Raw genomic sequence first — 19,978 nt, 5'->3', positions numbered from 1 at the left:
ACTGTATTACAAGGCCACTGTAATCAAAACAGCCTGGTACTGGCATAAAAACAGGCACATAGACCAATGGAACAGAACGGAGAGCCCAGAAATCAACCCAACCCTCTACAGTCAATTAATATTCGACAAAGGGGGCAGTAACATAAAATGGAGTAAAGATAGCCTCTTCAATAAATGGTGCTGGGAGAACTGGACAGCTACGTGCAAAAAAATGAAACTTGAGCACCGACTTACACCATACACCAAAATAAATTCAAGGTGGATAAAAGACTTAAATATAAGCCATGAAACCATTAAAGTCCTAGAGGAGAACATAGGCAGGAAAATCTCAGATATTTCACGCAGCAGCATATTTACTGATATGTCCCCTAGAGCAAAGAATATAAAGGAAAGAATAAACAAATGGGATCTCATCAAAATAAAAAGCTTCTGCATGGCTAAAGAAAACAGTATTAAATTACCAAAACAACCAACTGTATGGGAAAACATATTTGCCAACGATACCTCAGACAAAGGTTTAATCTCCAAAATATACAAAGAACTTACACGACTCCACTCTAAGAAGACAACCAACCCAATTAAAAAATGGGAAAAGGACTTGAACAGACACTTCACCAAGGAGGACATACAGAGGATCCAGAGACACATGAAAAGATGCTCAATATCACTAGCCATCAGAGAGATGCAAATTAAAACCACAATGAGATACCACTTTACACCAGTCAGGATGGCTATGATAAAGAAAGCAACAAACAACAAATATTGGAGAGGTTGTGGGGAAAAGGGGACCCTAGTTCACTGTTGGTGAGATTGCAGACTGGTACCACCATTATGGAAAATGGTATGGAATTTTCTCAGAAAAATAAAAATCGACCTGCCTTTTGACCCAGCAATTCCACTGCTAGGATTATATCCTAAGAATCCTAATATCAATTTCAAAGAACCTATGCACCACAATGTTCATAGCAGCACAATTTACAATAGCCAAGAGTTGGTAGCAACCTAGGTGCCCATCAGTAAATGAAGGGATCAAAAAATGGTGGTACATATACACAATGGAATTCTATGCAGCAGAGAGAAAGAAGGAGCTACTACCCTTTGCAACTACATGGATGGAACTGGAAAGCATTATGCTGAGTGAAATAGGCCAGGTGTTGAAAGACAAATACCGTATGATCTCACCTTTAACAGGAAGCTAAACAACAAAACAAACAAGCAAGCAGAATAAAAACAAAAGACACTGAAATAGAGAATAGGGGGACAGTGACCAGAGGGGAGAGGGGAGGGAATTTAAGTGGGAAAAAAAGGGGAGGATTTGGAGGAACAAGTATGACGGACGCAAGGACAAGAACTAAGGGGGGTGGAAATGGGAGGGAGGTAGGGAGCACAGGGCAGGTTAGGCTGGGATGGGAGAAATAGAGAGAAAACTGTACTTGAAAAATACGTAAATAAAAAAAGGAAAATTCATATACGTTCACATTTCTATTGATACTTCTTCTGGCACTTTACATGCATCTGCTTTAAAAAGAGAATCTGCAAGAAAATATACAAGCCCATTGGCTTGAGGATAGCATCAGCAAATTAAAACTGATAATGGCCCTGGATACCTTGCTCATTCTACTCAGGTTTTTCTTCAGCGTTGGACTATTCGGCATAAAATAGGAATATTTTACAATCCAACTGGTCAGGCAATTGTAGAACCAGCTCATTTTACTTTAAAAATCTTCTTAAAAACAAAAAAGGGGAGTCATGAGTCCTTCCCCCCAAAATTTAATTTTGTTGGCCATGTTTACCTATAATTTTCTAAATTATGATGTATTGCTCTGTACTCCAATTATAAAACATTTTCAGACAAAAGAGTCAAAGCCATCTTACCCTCAGATTTTATATAGAGATCTGCTAAGAGATGAAACTTGGCAGGGCTCTGTGGAACTTTTAACTTGGGGAAGAGGGTATGCCTATGTTTGCTCTCCAGGATGACCTTTGGAACTGCCGGTGATGAGGGTGAAGACATATCGCAGAAAAGGATTCCCTGGCTGCCACCCGCCTCCACTCATTGGACTCCCTCAATCCAAACTTTCTCCAAGCGGTATGTCATCCTCCTGAAGTGGAATTCCAATCAGCTCTCCTGGAGTGGTATTCAACATCACCTAAGAGGGACTTTTTCTACCAACTTACAGGGACAAGTTGATAAATTGCAGCTAGAACTACATCAGCAGCTGCAGGACGTTCAATGCTTGACCAAGCAGGAGGTTTTTCAGACCCTCTATGACAATTTTAGCTAACTGAACCCCAAAACATTGGTTTAATGAACTTACGCTGAGAATGTGAGTCACTGGAGCCACTGGTTGTTTACTGATTCTCATAATGCTTTGTAACTTACTCTTACTAAAACTGTCTCACCCTGAGTTCAGACACAAGCCCTTGCTGCATATCTTTAAAGTAACTTCCTGAAGTCTGTACTAATTCTTTCAAAGACTGAATTGTAACCAGACCTGTTACTCTTGTTATTCCCTTGCATTTGTAACATTTTTCAAGGGACTGAATTTACAAGTTTGGGTTATGGCAGCCCTTCGGCTCCTCCTTATCTTAATCTTTATTTGTGCTTTATGATATATATGGAAGTTGTTTTCTTGTGATTGCATTCAGAAATAGCAAATAGAAGGTTTCACAGGCCTAACAGCTACAATTGATTTAAAAAAACAAAAAAAGGGGTAGATGTTGGGAACTGCTCTGCCTGGTTTCAGGAATTGTAAACCATCTCCCATGTCTAAGGCTGAGTGAGCAACCTCTGGAATGCAAGCCACAAAGAGACAAAGCTTGTCTCTGGTAGCAAACGCTGCCTCTGCTTCATCTGCCTGCCCCCAAAGTATGATTGGATGGTCAGAGACAGGTGAGACCCCTCAGAGGAGTGGCAACCTAGGCCAGACATGATCACTTGGGAAGCCATCATGGAAGGACTGGGGGGGGGCGGTTTTGACAAAGAGGGAGTGATGGACCCTTGCCTCCTGGCTTTGATGAAGCCCAAGTCCCCATGTCCTCTGGGAGAAGCACTTCCTGGCTCTAATCTACTTAAGCCTGAAGATCTGTGATGGGGAAGATGGTACAACCTTCCACTGGCTAGTGCAGGGCCTGGGTAAACTGGCAAGATAAAGAATTCTTAACAATCCTGTGAGACCTGCATTGCTGAGAATGCTTTTAGTTAAATGATAAAGGCCCGAGCAGAAAGTGAGTTTATGTTCCCAAAGTTCTGTAGTCTTTTAGCTGACAGACCCTGACTTAGGAGAAGCCCTAATGGTTCTTTGTATACTATCTACTGTTTACTGCCTAACAATGATTAATAAATTGTACCTGAACTCCTGTGCAACAAAACAACAACAACAATAAAAGGCTGTCTAGGCAAGGGGCAGTGTACTCTCTCTCTCCTAGAGACAGAGTTGCCAGGCCACTCCAAGCCACTCTCCCCTTGAGAGGGTGGCCAGGCCGTTCGGAGGCTCTCCTCCCTTGAGGGAGTAGCTGTGCTGGCCCTTTTCCTCCACAGGACTCGGTAGTCCATGTGAATTTGTCTCATGTCTCATCCATAATGCCACGGGCACTGCTGGTCAGTGCATGCATCAAACAACTCTAATAGTATAATAAATAAAATATAATTTCTAGGCCCTGGCTGGTGTAGCTCAGTGGATTGAGTGCGGGCCTGCAAACCACACGAATGCGGTTCAATTCCCAGTCAGGGCACATGCCTGGGTTGCAGGCCAGTTCCCAGCAGGGGACTCACGAGAAGCAACCATATATTGATATTTCTCTCCTTCTCTCCTTCCCTTCCTCTCTAAAGATAAATAAAATCTTAAAAAAAAAATATATATATATATAAAATTTCTAAAAAGAAAAGAAAGAAAACAGACTTCTCCCCACTCTCCCTCTACTTTGGGCATTTACTTTAGAAAACTTGTAAGTTCTTTCTCTTTGAAACATGTGTAGATCTTTTTACAAGGTAAATAAGCTTCTTGGCAGCTTTGTGACCCAGGAATGTTTTTCCCAAGGACCTGGGAGCCATCTCTTTGAAATCAAGGGAGAGAGCAGCCCTGTCTCCCAGTTTCTGAGAGAGGACAAGAGTCTACCTGAGATGGGCTCCTTGCTCCAAAGTACAAAACTATGTCCATCATAAAGACACAAGAACTTTGTTTTTCCTATGAGTAACCCTACTGATAACACAAATAGTCACCAATTACCAGGTGAAGTTAGAATAAACTATGCATGATAAATGGTGCACCAAGCCTCTTACCTGAGGACCAGTTATTGTTTATCTTGAGAACATGTGTGTGATGGGTTGTATCTGCTTGGCTATATAAAAGGGTGAGATTTCTCTGTCTCTACAATTTCTTAATGGATTGCCTACAATACACATCACACTGGTTTAGTGCTTATTTAATAATACATTGATTTTCTTTCTTTACTACCTTTGTGGAGATGTTTTTTCAAGGTCAGGAAAATTTGTTTTTAATTATTGTCCCCCAACATAATACATATGCTTAAAAAGGAAAAAGAGCCCTGGCTGGTGTGGCTCAGTGGATTGAGCACTGGCCTGCAAACCAAAGGGTCACTGGTTGGATTCCCAGTCAGGGCACATGCCTGGGTTGCTGGCCAGGTCCACAGTAAGGCATGTGCAAGAGGCAACCACATATCAATGTTTCTCTCCCTCATTCTCCCTCCCTTCCCCTCCCTCTAAAAATAAGTAACTAAATAAATAAAACCTTTTTGAAAAAAGGAAACAGAGAAAAAGTGGTAGGAAGGGTCTGGAGGAGTAAGACTCCTAGTGGGAGTCTGAGGCCTGTGGAAGGACATGGAAAACAGTGTGTGGTGGGGAAGGGCAGAGGAATTTCTAGGAGCAATGCTGACATTCAAATGGAAGTTGTTTCCACTCTGTAAATAATAGAAAAATAGCAGCTAATACATACAGAGACTATGTGCCAGGCATTGTTCTAAGTGTTCTAAACATGAACTCATTTGGCTCACATGGTAGCTTGGATTATTGTTCTTAAATACTCATCCCCACCCCCACTGCCGTGTGACCTCACAGTACACTAGAGTGGGGCCAGAAGTATCGCCAGCAGAGAAACAGGCTGATTATGGACTGATTTTGAAACTAGGGTTGAAACAAAATTCTCTTTTCCAGGCAAAAGTGACCCCTAAAGGGTGTGTGTGGAGAGGCCAATTCAGTTACTTCAAAGGACGGGAATGTGAGCCATTCTATTTGGGTATTATAGGACAGGATGATTCCCCACCCCCCAAAACTGGAGGAAATTGGGGGCCAGTATATGGCAGACACCAGTTCTGAGCACAGAGGGTGTAGGCAGGAGTGGGCCTAAAAGATAAAAAGGGGAAGAGCACCCAGTAAGGATCTGTCACTTGGTGAGGTCTGGAGGCTGGAAGGCAGGACTAGAATCCCTTTTAATCTCACCAATAACCAACATGTCAAGTCTCTCTTTTTTTTTTTTTTAAGAGTAGGGAAGGGAGGGAGACAGTGAGGGAGAGAAACCTCCTTGTGCAATAGAAGCACTGATCAGTTGCCTCTCCATGCCCCCAGCCAGGGACCTGGCCCACAGTCCAGGCAAGTGCCCTGACAGGGAACAGAACCAGTGACCTTTCGGCGTGTGAGCCAGTGCTTATCCACTGAGCCACACTAGCTAGGGCCCAAGTCATTTTTAAGGGTTTGGCCCAGGAAAGCAGATTTACCTTGCCCTGGCTTAGCCCAGGCCACAAACACATTCAGTGTCAGCCAAAAGCTTCTGATGAGTTGGACCAAGATCTAGAGAGAAATGTACAGGAGGCTTCATCTGATTTCTGGGTGAGTGACAAAGCCTGAGCCCTGAATCATCCTTCTAATGTTTACAAAGTCCCTAACCAGCACTGGCCCCATGGCTGTTCCCTGGTTTCCTCCCCTGAGTGCCGTGAAAGGACCAGGAAGTAGCTGGGGTTGAGCAGGATAAAGATGAGGGGGAACAAGAAAGAAGTGGAACGTTGTGCCTGATAAAAAGTGCTTACATACGATTTTTTAGAAGAAAACCGGATTTTGGTAGAGGAAGCAGGCACCACGGTCAGTAAAATGAGGCTATTCTAAATGTTTAACTGGCATATAATGGAGAGGGAAAGGCTGCATTTATTTGGAAAGGGCAAAGTTCATGGGAATTGCCCATGAATGCTGGGTCCCTAAGTGACTCCACACTGCACCCTAACACCCAGGTCCCTAACATTCTCTGCATCCATTATCAAGGTTGGACAAAAGGAGGCCTTTACTGGCCTGCCTCAGGTAGGCCTCTCTCAATGTCTGGTGTAACTATTGTCCTAATGCCAGGATGTTGAAACCAGGTTTAGGAACAGGCAGGGAGCAGCAAGTCTTTGAGCTGTTGTTTTTCCAGGTTCTAAGCAGCCTGGGAACGTCTATTCACTTACTTAAGGACTGGGCTCAGATACAGTAGAAATTAGGAACTAAAGACTTACTGGACCATAGCAGGTCTGGCAGCCCAGCGAAGCTTCCCGGGTTGGCCCTCCAACTCAGCCCACTGCTTCCCCAAGGTCCCAGCCCAGAAAAGGGAATCTTTCCCTCTGGAAGGCGGACTCGCCCCCTCTCCCACCTAGCTCTCCAGAAGGCCTGGAGACCTGGGGATGTGTCCTCATCCTTGCTCACTCCAACCCCGAGGCTCTTGGCCCCAGGCGTTGCCGGGAAGTTTAGAGAAGCCCAGGGGCAGCCACAGTCTCGGCCTCACCCAGACCAAGGGCCCCTTCATCTTCCCACAGCTACGCTCTGACCTGGAGGCGCGGCCCTTCCCCGTAGTCTGCTCAGCTGCTAGCAAGTTGGGGCTAGTTTGGGGCGGAGAAGTGGGAGCGCCGGGAAGTTGTGAGGAGGGCGGGGACCCAGACTCATCTTTAAAGGCCCGAACTGGCCCTAAGGCGCCTGGACTCACGCCTGCGGCCCTGGGCGGTCCAGAGAATCGCAGGACTCAGCTCCTCCTCGCCTTGGTTACTAGGGGACCACCATGGGCAGCTACCGCGTCCGTGTGGCCACCGGGGCTTGGTTCTTCTCCGGGTCGCACAACCGGGTGCAGTTGTGGCTGGTCGGGGAGCGCGGGGAGGCGGAGCTGGGGCTGCAGCTGCGGCCAGTGCGGGGCCAGGTCAGCCAGGGTAGCTGGGACCCGGATCCTGGCTGGGCCTTACGCTGGGACGGGGGCAAATAACAGCGCCAACGCGCCCTCTGGGACTTTCAGGGAGAAGGGGCGCAGGAGCCTGAGCCGGCAGAGGGTCAGAGGCAACGCCCAGAAGGGGCTCAACACCATTCTCCCTCCCCTGCCCGTGGTCCTCGCAGTCCTCACTCACCCCCCAATTGACCCCAGTCCAGTGTTATTCTGGGATCAAGGGTCAAAGACAGAAGGTCTCGGAAACCGCGGGCGCAGTGAGAGCGCTGTTAGTGGACGGGTGTAGATGATCATGCTCAGTTCTCAATTCAGGACTCTGAGGGTCTCACCCCGCGTCCCTGGTCCTTGTCCTCTCGGTGCAATGGGGCGTCTGAGACCCACTGCGCAGGTGCTGGGAGGAAGAAATGCTGTCTTTGGAGGTCTCGTCCCCGGACTTCGCAAAGGACTCCCGCCCCTCAGTAAAACGGCCTCTCCGGGGTCCCCGCTACTAAATCTCACCGTGTTCCGGTCCCCACAGGTGGAAGAGTTTGAGCACCATGTTGTCGAGGACTTGGGGCCACTCCAGTTCGTGAAGTTGCGCAAACATCACTCCCTGGTGGACGACGCGTGGTTCTGCGACCGCATCACGGTGCAGGGCCCCGGAGCCAGCTCGGAGGCCACCTTCCCGTGCTACCGCTGGGTGCAGGGCGAGGGTGTTCTGAGCCTGCCCGAGGGCACCGGTGAGTGGCGGCCTGAGGGGAGAGGGTGCAGGGCCTCGGGACTTACTGGGGCGCGGGAGAGGCAGGCAATAGCACTGAGGAAGGTCCGAGGGTCTTGAAAAAGTGGATGCTCAACAGGTTAAGGATGGAAAAGATAGGAAATGAGGGGCATGTTTTAAAGTCCCAAAGTTATACATAGAGGTAAAAAGGCTGGAAGTGGGACTGAACAGGGAGATAAGTGGTGTGCAGACACCATGCCCCATGAAGGTGAGGACAGGGACTGTGAGTTGTGGCGATGCTGGGAAATGGAAGAACTGAAGTGAAAGTGGAAAAGAGATCTCCGTGTGACTGGGAACAAATTAGGGCAGGGACAGGTAAGGCTGGCACATGAGATAGGAGATAGTGGGTGTGACTCCTGAGAGGTGACAGGTAAGGGAAACCATAAATGATCTGACGTGGAGAGAGAGCTGGTTTAGCTCTAAAAACATGGGCGACAGCGGGAGGGCAGGGAGCACACTGACTGGAGTGGGGGTGAGTGAGGACTGCAAATGCTGAATTCGTTACTGTGGGAAATAAGATAGTGAATACAGGGACAAATGAGGGCAAGAACAAGTAAGGATGGAAACATGAGATATACAACTTTGATACAAGTGTGTATGAATACTGATAAGGGCTGGAAAAAGCCAGTAAATATAGACTTTGACGTTAAGTCTAAGAAAGGTGAACAAACAGGACTTTGAGGACAGCTGAAGGTTCAAGCAGTGAAAGGCAGGTGAGGTTCAAGAAGTGAAAATTCACCAAAGTAATATAAAGTAGAAAACAGGTGTGGGCATAGGGGTGATTAAGATTTTATCACCTTAATTAAGGTGATTCATCCAGCCATAGATATTGATGAAACAGGATCAGGTAGGGAAAGATGAATTAAGGGGCAAGAAAAGGGAATGGGAGCTGAGATATATGAAGTGAGGAGTGCAAAGTTGGGATAAAGGTGTCTGGGGAATCAGTGAAATGAGGCACAGCCGAGACAGCCAGCAACAGAGCACGGCTGAACATAGAAAGGAAGGTGAGGACAAGCAGGGGAGAGAACAGGACCATGCGAAATGGTGGCCAGTTGTCTCAATGTCTCCCCAGCCCGCCTGGCAGGAGACAATGTGTTGGATGCATTCCAGAAACATCGAGAGAAGGAACTGAAAGAAAGACAACAAACATACTGGTGACAACCCACCCATATGGGAGCCCCAAGTTCACCCCCCCTTCCCTGACCCTATCCAGTCACTGACTTGAACACCCTCCCTGAAGCCTTGTGATCCTCTCCTAGCTGGGCCACCTGGAAGGAAGGGCTACCCCTGACAATAGCTGCAGGCCGTGAGAATGATCTCCCTCCAAATACGAGATTCCACGAGGAGAAGAGACTGGACTTTGAATGGGCACTGAAGGCAGTGTGAGGAAAAGCCTGGAGCCCAGAGGGGAATAAAGGGTGGGAGACCCAAGAATAGTGGTGAATGGTGAGGGGTGGAGGGATCAGCCAGTTGGTTCATGCTGTGGTATCTGTCCTAGGTCACTGGAGATGGTCCTCAAAAATGTTTATACCTTCCTGAGCACCTGGAACCAGCTGGAGGATTTTGATCAGATCTTCTGGGGCCAGAAGAGCACCCTGGCTGGTTAGTGGTTCCCCCAGGTCTCTAGGACCCCTTCATGGCCCCCTTTTGATGACCTGACCTTCATACTCCATACTCTTCCCCAACACCTTGCCAGGTGAGACCTTATCATGCCTGATCATCTCAGAGAGGGGCTGGATACAAGACGGTCATGTGTCTGCATCCCTGGGGTAGAGCCCGAAAGGGGGATATTGGGTTGTGGTGAATATCCTCCTCCTACCCTCCACCCTGTCTCCCCAGAGAAGGTTCACCAGTGCTGGCAGGAAGATGAGGTTTTTGGCTACCAGTTCCTCAATGGCACCAACCCCATGCTGTTGAGACGCTCCACCTCTCTGCCCTCCCGGCTGGTGCTGCCTTTAGGGATGGAGGAGCTTCAGGCCCAGCTGGAGAAAGAACTCCAGGTACCTCCTCCCACCCTACATTGTTCTCTTCTTGGCTCTATAGGGAAGGGTGGTGAAGAGGAGAGCCCAAAGGTGAGTCTGGGAAGGGAGGCTGTGGTAACCTACTCCCCCAGAGTCCTATGCTGCAAAAAAACACAAGAGATGGTAAAACATGTAAGGGAAACTATGAGGCACTCCCAGCAAGGATTTCCAAGGCGAATGCAGATGGGGCCAGGGATGTTAGCTGGGACAATGACATTCCCTGGCTGATGTCAGTGCTCCCAGTGCGTGTTCATGGACAGCCAGAAAGCTGAAGAATGCACTGTTGGAGGGTGGAGGGCATTGAGGCAGTTTCCTGGAGGTGGGAAGCTGGGTTTAGAAAAGATGAGATGGATGTAAGGCAGGAAGTGCACATGTCCACGTGCATGTGTCTGGGTTCGGTGACAGTGGTAGCCAGGGGAACCAAGTGGATTACTTCACAGAGGAGGCAAGATCTGGCCAAGTAGTAAAAGAGCATTTGCTGAGCTGATGGAAACCAAATCCAGGGAGAAGACACTGGGGGGTGATGGGGAAGGGGTACAACCCCTGGGCAATGGGATAGTTTGCAATGCCATGGTGCAAACTGGACTGAGAGGCCTGGTTCTCAACTCAGATCTGCTGCCTGCACAAAACCTGCACAAGGCATCAACCCACACCACGTTGTTCCTTCATTTATTTAAAATGAGAGGAGTTGGACCAGATGCTCTGGTTCCACCAATAGGACTCTTTGGTACTGATAGAGGACAATGGTAAGAAGCTAGATAAATGGTTTTATTTTTAATTTATTGGGGCAGTGTTGGCTAACAAAAGATAACTGTCTTTCCCCCTTTGCCCTGTCCCTCTGGGAGTAGACTTTGAACTCTAACCATGGTTATATCCATCCTTCCCCCAGAAGGGTTCCTTATTTGAGGCTGACTTCATCCTGCTGGATGGAATTCCAGCCAATGTGATCCGAGGAGAGAAGCAGTACCTGGCTGCCCCCCTCGTCATGCTGAGGATGGAACCCAATGGGAAGCTGCTGCCCATGGTCATCCAGGTGAGGTGTCCCAGGCATCCCCCTTCCGGCACTGCTCTCAGTTCATCCCAGCCTCTGCTCTCAGACACCCAGCTCCCAAACCCCATTCTCACAGAGTGAAACATGTCCTCGTGTCACTCTTTGCAGCCTGATTTTCCCTGACTCACCCAACTGGAAGTACTTGTTCAAGAGTCATAATGGCCTTGTGGAGTTCTCATGCTGTACTCAGTGGTTCTCAAACTTCAGTGTGCATCAGAAGCACCTGAAGGCTCCTTAACACACAGGTCGCCAGGTCTGCCCCCACACTTTCTGATTCAGTAGACCTGGGGAAGGAATTGAGAATTTGCTTTTCTAACAGGTTCCAAAGTGATAAGGCTGCTGCTAGTGTGGGCACACACACTGAGAACCACTATTTAATCTCTCAGTAGCCTTGACTCTAAATACCCATTGTTTCCTGAATATCTCTTCTCCCAAAGTTCCCAACAGTCAGTAAAAAATTATTGTCAATTATCTCATATATCCAGCTTCTCCTGTTAATTTTTTTATTGATTGATTTTAGAAGAGAGAGAGGAAAACATTGAATAGTCATTTCACTTATTTATGTATTCATTAATTGATTCCTGTATGTGCCCTGACCAGGGATCAAACCTACAACCTTGACATATTGGGGCAATGCTCTAACCAACTGAGCTATCCTGCCAGGGCCCAGCTTCTCCTTTTCATCCCCCCACTCTGACTCAGAACCCCATTGTATTTCTCCCGAACCACTGTTAGAATATACTTACTGGGCTTCTGTTCTGACTCTCCTACTTCAACCTGCCCATCAGGGCACTAATATGGCCCCATGGCTAGTAAGAAGCAGTGTGGAAGGGCCCTCATGCCTCCTACTAAATTATAACCTCCTGGAAAATAATAATCTTACTGACTCTTCTGTTTCTCCAAGAATGCTGACCAGAATGTCACATACCAAGTGGAAGTTCAGTAAATGTTTATTTTTTCCCAGGTCCAGCCTCCCAACCCCAGCTCCCCGACCCCACTGCTGTTCCTGCCCTCAGATCCTCCACTTGCCTGGCTCCTGGCAAAGTCCTGGGTCCGAAGTTCAGATTTCCAACTGCACCAGCTCCAGTACCATCTGCTGAACACTCATCTGGTCGCTGAGGTTATCGCTGTTGCCACCATGAGGTGTCTCCCAGGAATGCACCCTGTCTTCAAGGTAAATCCTCTACCCTTCAAGTCCCGTCTCGCTTAGATCCAAGGGAGAAAACAGCCAATATCAAGTAATACTGCTGCAACAAACAATACTTACATCAATTTGTGAAGGAAAGAGGGATAAGGAGAAGAAAGACTGTATCAGTATTTAAGACTTGTATTTTAATCAAATCAAGTCATTGAATGTTTCTTCAGGACATGTTATAAGTGAACCCTCTGAAATTCCAGAGACCTGACAATTCTAGCAAGGAGCCTGGAGTATTGCTGGAATATTGCTAGTAAAACAAAATCCTCACTTCTGTCTTAGGAGATTTACTGTGTATCCAGGAAAACAAGTGATGACCATGAGAACCAACCAGAGAACAATATCTGGAGCTAGAATTTGAAATCATGAGAGACAGCATATAAACACTATAGTATGAACAGAGAATATCCCACCCCAAGTGAGAAGTCTGCTGCAGGAATATATGAAAAGGCAAAGAGAGAACCCCTGTAGGTTACTTATACCTGACTAGGGAGAGAGGTGGAGAAAGACATGCAACGGGTAACAGGAATGAAAAGGGAAAAAAACCCCAAAGACTTGGTGAAGGGAGGAAACAGCAGGTGCCTGGGGATAAGACTGAAGAGAGAAAGGTGAGAGGTCTAAGCTGCAACACCTAGAAGCCCACAGGGTGGATGTGTTGTAATTTTATAAAAGAGTGAGTTCAGTATCTATCGCTAGGCAGAAGGCAGCAAAATAAAACTTGTGCTTGCTTAAAGGTATTCTCAAAATCCTGGTGACATTTTAGACATAGGGAATATGGCAGAGAAGGGACAACACTGGTAGAAGCTTATGAACCAGAGCAATCATCAGAACCATCAGCGTCATTAGAAGAAGCCAGTTTGGAAGCAAACATGAGGTGTTCAGTGTTAGGTTTGTGGAGTTTGAAATGTTGGCAAGATATGCAAATGAGTTCCTGGGTAAGGAGAACTGAAATGTTGCAACCTGGGGGCCTATACCCTGACCCTGGCCAATAGTAGCTATGGCCTCACTGAGTCTGGGGTAACATAGGTAGGATAGAGACCAGTGTGATAATAGAGTCCTGGATTTTACTGATCTCATGGCGCTCCTGCATCACCATCTTCTGCTCATTCTGAGTAGGTGAAGCCTCTATTCACAGGTGAAATTCCCTCTTTGGTAGGTCATCCCTCTCCACACCTATATCTGCTCACTACCCCCAGAGGACTAACCCGCAAAGGTCATAAAGCTTATGTGTGCAGGCTGTGGTTCGGACTTCCAGGGGCTAAATCCTGAGGCCCGACCTCAGTACTTACCAGATGTCTGCTCCAGTGGGCTCATCTCTGAACAAGGACAATACCGTGGGCTGTTTAAGGACAGGATGACATAACAGTGTAAGACAGGCTGAAAGCTACAAATGCCCGTAGCTTTTTGCAATTATTATTACCCTCATGAGGAGTTGTTTGTCTTCAGATATTTTCTCTCCTCATGTGGACTTTGGGCTTTCTATGACAGCATCTTCCATGAACTTTTTGAAAAGTTTTAGACTGATGTGAGCTGCTTTGACATCTTGACACCAGAGGTACCACTTGGGTTATTCCTCGTGTCCAGTTCCAACAACTCGGGTAAATGCCAACACTACATGGAACCTGTCTATAAACTGGGTGGAAACGAAGACAAAATAGTGTGAGATAAAAAGAAATGTGAGGATTAGGTGACCTTTTTAATACCTAAGAAAAGGTATTTTTTTAAGCTGTTAAAAACAGGGGGGGTAACTTTGACCAACGTGGCTCAGTTGGTTGGGCATCAACCCGCAAAGTGACAGGTCATGTTTGATTCCTGGTCAGGGGATCAGAGCACATGCCTAGGTTGTGGTTTTGATTGCCAGTCGGGGCACATACAAGAGGCAACCCATGTTTCTCTCCTCTTTATCCCTCCCTTCTCTCTCTAAAAATAAATAAAAATAAAATCTTTAAAAAATATAGAGGGGGCCTGTCTAAATGGAAGTGGGGCATATCTGACAACAGCCCCTCTGCTGCTGAAGTAGGTAGCTCAGAATGGTTCCTCTTATTCTGACTAAAGGTTCAAGGCCGCCCGAAACCAACAGTGAGGCAACCAGAGGATGGAGTGTAGCTTTGATGATGAGTAGAGAGGTAATTATAAGCTATGAGAATGCAAATGATGGAATTATAAAAGAAAATCAAAAGGGGCTGATTCTTAGAAATCACCAACACCCAAGGTAGAAATAAAATCAATGGTAACAGCTGAGACTTGGACTTCCTCAGGTATCACTTGCCTAAGAATCACCACTGCCTTCTGAGATAAGAAACTCACTTATCACTCCCTGTTGTCAGATGGATGATAGGGGATGAGACAGATTAACAGTCAGGGGGGACTTACCTTGGGCAAGGATCAAACCAATGGTGAATTATAGATTGAAACCCAGGTCCTTCTAGCTCACGAGCCTCACAGGGGAGTTAAGAGCACAAGAATGAGTGATCAGAGAAGCAGGAGACCAGCCTGCAAAGGCACTAGCAGAGAGGAAAGCATCAAGAGGACAGAAGGCCACCATGCTGAGTGCCACTCACTAATAAAGGACCCAAGCATGTCTTCCATAAACCATCCCTCCAATCCTCTCCACCCAGCTCCTGATCCCACACACCCGCTACACCATGGAGATCAACACCCGGGCACGGGACCAACTCATCTCAGCTGGTGGTATATTTGATAAGGTAAGGAGGTAATCACTTAATCATCTAACTCTGCATGGCCTCCTGTCACTTTCAAGATCCCAGACCAACCTGTGTGAATGCCCTGACCCTTAAACTCAGGAGCCTTGTCCCTTTATACTCATGTCTTTAAATGTGAGAACCTCCACATCTGAACCTCTTCAATGCCATGCTCTGTCTTCTTCCTCAAAGCCTCTCGTCTCTTTTTCCAGGCGGCGAGCACAGGTGGTGGGGGCCACGTACAGCTGCTCCGTCGGGCTACAGCTCAGCTGACCTACCGCTCCCTCTGTCCTCCTGACGATCTGGCCGACCGGGGCCTGCTGGGACTCCCAAGTGCCCTCTATGCCCACGATGCTTTACGGGTCTGGGAGATCACTGCCCGGTGGGTGAGGGTGGGAGCTGAGAAATGGAGGGGTATTGAGAAGAGAGAGAGTAGGGCCCTGGCTTGAGGTCAGCATGGAGCAAAAGGAACACGAAACAAGGCCCAGACAGGAGGAGCAGAGCACTCAATTCTGGGAGAGATGAGGAACAGTGAGGAGTCAGTGGATGGGGTCTGAGAAGGAAGAGATGAAGATGGGGGTAGACAGCCTAGGCCGGGAAAGCAGTGGATGGGGATGCTGAGGGATCTGGACAAATCAGGGTTTTTATCAGGAAGAACAGCTGTCAACCATGTACAGAGAATTTCTAGAAGTAATAACCCATATTTCATTCCTTTCTCCAGTAATGTGTAGAAAGAGCTGGGGAATGTCCCAAAAGGCAAGTGTAGAAGGATCTATACTCAGACATAGTAAGAGTCTGTTAAAGACCATAGAAAAGGAGTGGCGGCAAGAAGCCACAGCCTTCTGCTCTCAAGGAGCTCAACCCCCTTCTCCCATGGGTAGGTATGTGGAAGGGATTGTCCACCTCTTCTACCATGAGGATGATGTCGTGAGAGGGGACCCTGAGCTGCAGGCCTGGTGTCGGGAGATCACTGAGGTGGGGCTGTGCCGGGCCCAGGACCGAGGTAAGATCCCTCCCCACAAAAAGGAGCTTCTCAGACACTCTGCTAAGAGCCCCTTGTCAGCCATGCCCTTCTGGGGATGTGACCCCAACCCCCTCTCCCTCCACACATGAAGCATCTGAATCCCATTCCCACCTCCTAGGACTCAGGACAATTCTAGAAGCACGAGGATTATCTGCCTCAGAGACCCTGGCCATCAACCTTTATGTCCATCCCCCTTGCCTAGTCACAAATGCCCCCAACCTGCTACAGCATGGGGTCCAGTGGGCCCAGAACCACAGCCAGTGGGGGTTCTAGCCAGGCCCCACTAGGGCTCATACCTCTCTTCATGGTTTGTTTTTCTTCTGAGGATATGAATGGGAAGGTTTTTCCACCAAGTCCCACAATGATGCACTCCATTTTTCCTCCCTTCTCCTCCCTGCTACTGTCCAGCACGCACTGAGGGTCCAGGAACACTTCGCCACAGTGCAAGGTCATTTCTAGGTGCAAACTCAAGATTGTACATGCCTTGCCTCAAACTCACACTCAGTTCCATCCCTTGGGCTCACATTCCTTCGGCCAATCTGTCCTTTCCCTACCCTTGCTAGGATCTAGCACTAGCTTAGGACCTCACCACTAGCTTTAGTGTCCTCTGCCCACATTTAACCACTGGGGAGGAAACAGTCTTTCTTGAGCTCTCCTAGGTTCATCCTCCTCTCCCTCACATACATAGGCCAACCTGGACAGCTTCAAATTGTCCTTCAGTCCCTGCTCCTCACGCTTCACCCCAACACCTCTGCCTCTGTGAGACAACTACAGACACTTATAGGGGAGCCATTATGGCCATGCCCTGGGGAGCCAGTGAACACCAGACCAACACCTGCACCCTCCCAGGACCAAACTTTCTCTAGGACATCTCAGTACTGTCCCTTAGTCTCCACATGCCCTCGAAAGTCTCTTCTTCTCTCTGGCCATCTTTCCCCCAACTACTATCAACTACATTTGGAAAAATAAAACTTTCACATGTTAACTTTAAACTCTATTAACTGCCTCTCATCCTCTTTCCCCTGGTTCTCGTAGCTGACCTTTGCCTAATTTTCCCAATAGCCTTGTGGAAGAAATGTGATCAAATTAAAAACTGAGATTAGCAGCCAGGAACTGAGTTCAAGATCAGCCTCTGCCTTTTTCCAGCTGTGTCCTGACAAGCAGTTTATCCTCTGGTCTTTGTTTTTTTTTTAAAGTCTATTAAAGGAGAGTGATTATATTTGTTCCACTTAACTGACAGAATTATTAGGTTTCTGAGTCTCCACCTCCACTGTAAAATTAGTGGCCTGAGATCATCTTTGTGGGAAGCCTCTCTTGGCTGTGACACTAAAAATCCATGGCTCCTCTCTCTCTCTCTCTCTCTCTCTCTCTCTCTTTTCATTTTGATTTATTGATTTTAGAGAGAGGAAGGGAGAGATGGAAAGAAATAGAAAAAGAGAGAGATAAACATCAATATGATGTTCCACTCCTTCACACATTCATTGGTTGATTCTTGTCTGTGCCCTAACTGGGGATGGAACATACAATGTTGGCATATTGGGATGATGCTCTAACCAACCCAGCTATCCAGCAAGGGCAATCTGTGACTTCTCTCATTCCTCATCTTATAATTCAGGCACTTGTAATTCCACTTCTGAGAATAGGAGGAAGCAGCCCTAAATTCTCAGCCACTTTTTAAGGCAGAGGATCACACAATCTTTCCCATACCCTTCCATAATGACTATTTACTCTGATATGAAATTCATGTCTGATATAAATACATTTGAATAAATGAATCCATTAGTTCCAAAATACAGAGGCCCAAAGACATCAACCTTTATTTTTCTTTTCTCATGCTGTAGCCTCTAAATCCGGTTCCTTTCCTGCCCAGGTTTTCCTGTCTCCCTCCAGTCCCAAAATCAGCTCTGCCATTTCCTCACCATGTGTGTTTTCACGTGCACTGCCCAGCATGGGGCCATCAACCAGGGCCAGGTATGAACATCTGAAAGCCCAGGTCCCTGAAGGCAAGTGTCAGGACCTTGGAATGCCCAACAGAGAGGTGGGGGTTCAAACCCTAAGTACCAGATCCCTAGGGTTGTACTTTCTTCCCCCAGCTGGACTGGTATGCCTGGGTTCCTAATGCCCCGTGCACAATGCGAATGCCCCCACCCACCACCAAGGAAGATGTGACAATGGACACAGTGATGGGCTCACTACCTGATGTCAGAAAGGCCTGTCTTCAAATGGCCATCACATGGCATCTGAGTCGAAGCCAGCCAGACATGGTAAGAGAGGACTCTAGGCAAAGAGGTATACCAATGGAAGGGAAACATCAAAGTTAGGGGCTAGGCTCTAGGTGCCTCTGTTCAAATAAGAAACTGACTGACTGATCCTCTGTTCTATCTTAGGTGCCTCTGGGGCATCACAAAGAAAAGTATTTTTCAGACCCCAAGGCCGAGGCTGTACTAAAGCAATTCCAAACAGATCTGGAAAACCTGGAAAGGGAAATTACAGCGCGGAATGAGCAACTTGACCTAACCTACGAATACCTAAAGCCCAGCCACATAGAGAACAGTGTCACTATCTGAGCTCTAAGGTGCCTCCCACCCTGAAAACTTCAGATCAGCTCTAGGACTGCCACTTCTATTTTGAATTTCATGGTTTGCTAAGTGTCTGCTGCTAAGGCTCTATTTTCTCTCCCAGCTAAATCCTCTACATCAGTATCCCAGGGGGGCAGCACACCTTTTCTGTAAAAACCCAAATAAAAATGTTAGGATTTGTAGGCCACACAGTTTCTGTCACAATTACTGAACTCTCCCACTGTAGCAAAAAGCAGCCACAGACAATGTGAAAATGAATGTGTGACTGTGTTCCAATAAAACTATTTATGGACAGTGAAATATGAACTTCCTGTGTCACCAAATAATTCTTTGTTTTAGTCAACCATTCAAAAATGCAACAAACAAATAAAAAAACACTGTGCTTTGCTAAAGAAACATGCACAGGCTGAAGGCTGGATTTGGTCCTCGGTGGCAGTACCCTGCTCCAGCCTGAGGCACTGACCCTACTTGCAAACATCCAAAGAATGCTCTCAGGGGTGGGTGGAGAAGCTAGACTCTGTGCTTGGTGGCTAGCTTAAAAATTCTTGATTCTGTTCTTTGACAACTTTCCCTCCACCCCTATTCCTCCTATTCACACACCTATGCCCTAAGTCCTGGAATAAGAATGGTGCTCCCAGAGCAGAATACAAACTTTTGGCTTCCTTCCCCAAAGTCTCAAACAGAAGAGCCACAAAATTCATGTCTCAGGAACACTTTCCCAGCCCCTTTTGTACACGGGAGTCTACCCGTGCCCCAGTTCCACATTCTCTTTCATTACCCTTTATAGAACAATAGGCACGAAGTAAGTGGAAAAATACCACGAAGCTATGCTAACCACCATTTCCCTGTCTAGTTCCAGGATCTGGGATCAAAACGATCCCTCTCAATTACACCATGATCATTGATTTCACTAGACTGAGCACAATAAGCTGAGAGCAAAGCTGCGTTCCTCAAACCCCCGTTTCCCTAAATTATCACAAACAGGTTTTTTGTTTGTTTGTTTGTTTGTTTGTTTTACCAGTGAAGTATACAAACTTTTCCCTTGGATCGATGACTCCAAAGTTTTTCCCTATTCATATTTTTAAAATATTTTACCTTTTCTTATTCAAAGGACCTATAACCCGTTTCCTTAGTTTACAATAGGGAAGCAAAGTGACCTTTTGCGTATTTTTTCCTCCAGAACATTTAGCAGGCCACACACCTTCACAACTTAGAGTCTACTTTCCTTAGGCTTTTCCCAACGCCCATATTTTTCCTGGATTTGGCACCCAAAAGGCATTAGTATTCTATGTCTGGTAACGAAATATTACTTAAGTACTTCCAATGCCAAGAACCCTTCGCAATTTTAAAGCATTCTAGCCACAGCAGCATGCCTGACCTCAGGAAGGATCTCCTATTTCCTTTCAGGGTCAGAACATCTATTTTTAAACATAGGGATGAGAGGAGATATAGGCGTTCT

The 19,978-nt window shown here is 46.9% G+C and overlaps 1 protein-coding gene across 1 annotated transcript; it reads left to right on the top strand.

Annotated features, from left to right (window-relative positions):
- Positions 1-7,003: 7,003 nt before the first annotated feature.
- ALOX12 (arachidonate 12-lipoxygenase, 12S type) lies at positions 7,004-18,799 on the top strand. Its single transcript, XM_037129216.2, has 14 exons — positions 7,004-7,169; positions 7,708-7,909; positions 9,020-9,101; positions 9,207-9,329; positions 9,446-9,549; positions 9,787-9,947; positions 10,858-11,001; positions 11,984-12,193; positions 14,833-14,919; positions 15,129-15,298; positions 15,798-15,919; positions 17,811-17,911; positions 18,034-18,204; positions 18,328-18,799. The coding sequence occupies exons 1-14, from the start codon at positions 7,035-7,037 to the stop codon at positions 18,505-18,507; spliced, it is 1,992 nt and encodes a 663-aa protein (XP_036985111.2). The 5' UTR covers positions 7,004-7,034; the 3' UTR covers positions 18,508-18,799.
- Positions 18,800-19,978: the final 1,179 nt, after the last annotated feature.

Source organism: Artibeus jamaicensis, unplaced genomic scaffold (genome assembly GCF_021234435.1).
Source record: "Artibeus jamaicensis isolate MK-2021 breed Jamaican fruit bat unplaced genomic scaffold, CSHL_Jam_final contig_781, whole genome shotgun sequence".
Classification (NCBI taxonomy): Eukaryota; Metazoa; Chordata; class Mammalia; order Chiroptera; family Phyllostomidae; genus Artibeus; species Artibeus jamaicensis.
Note: the sequence above shows the minus strand (reverse complement) of the source record. Positions and strands in the feature narration are given on the sequence as shown.

Bases quoted from the DNA above. Each gene is read 5' to 3' on its own strand.
- ALOX12 (XM_037129216.2), top strand. From the start codon at position 7,035: ATGGGCAGCTACCGCGTCCGTGTGGCCACCGGGGCTTGGTTCTTCTCC. The intron at 7,910-9,019 runs GTGAGTGGCGGC...ATGTCTCCCCAG, and splicing joins GAGCCTGCCCGAGGGCACCG to CCCGCCTGGCAGGAGACAAT. The intron at 9,550-9,786 runs GTTAGTGGTTCC...CTGTCTCCCCAG, and splicing joins CCAGAAGAGCACCCTGGCTG to AGAAGGTTCACCAGTGCTGG.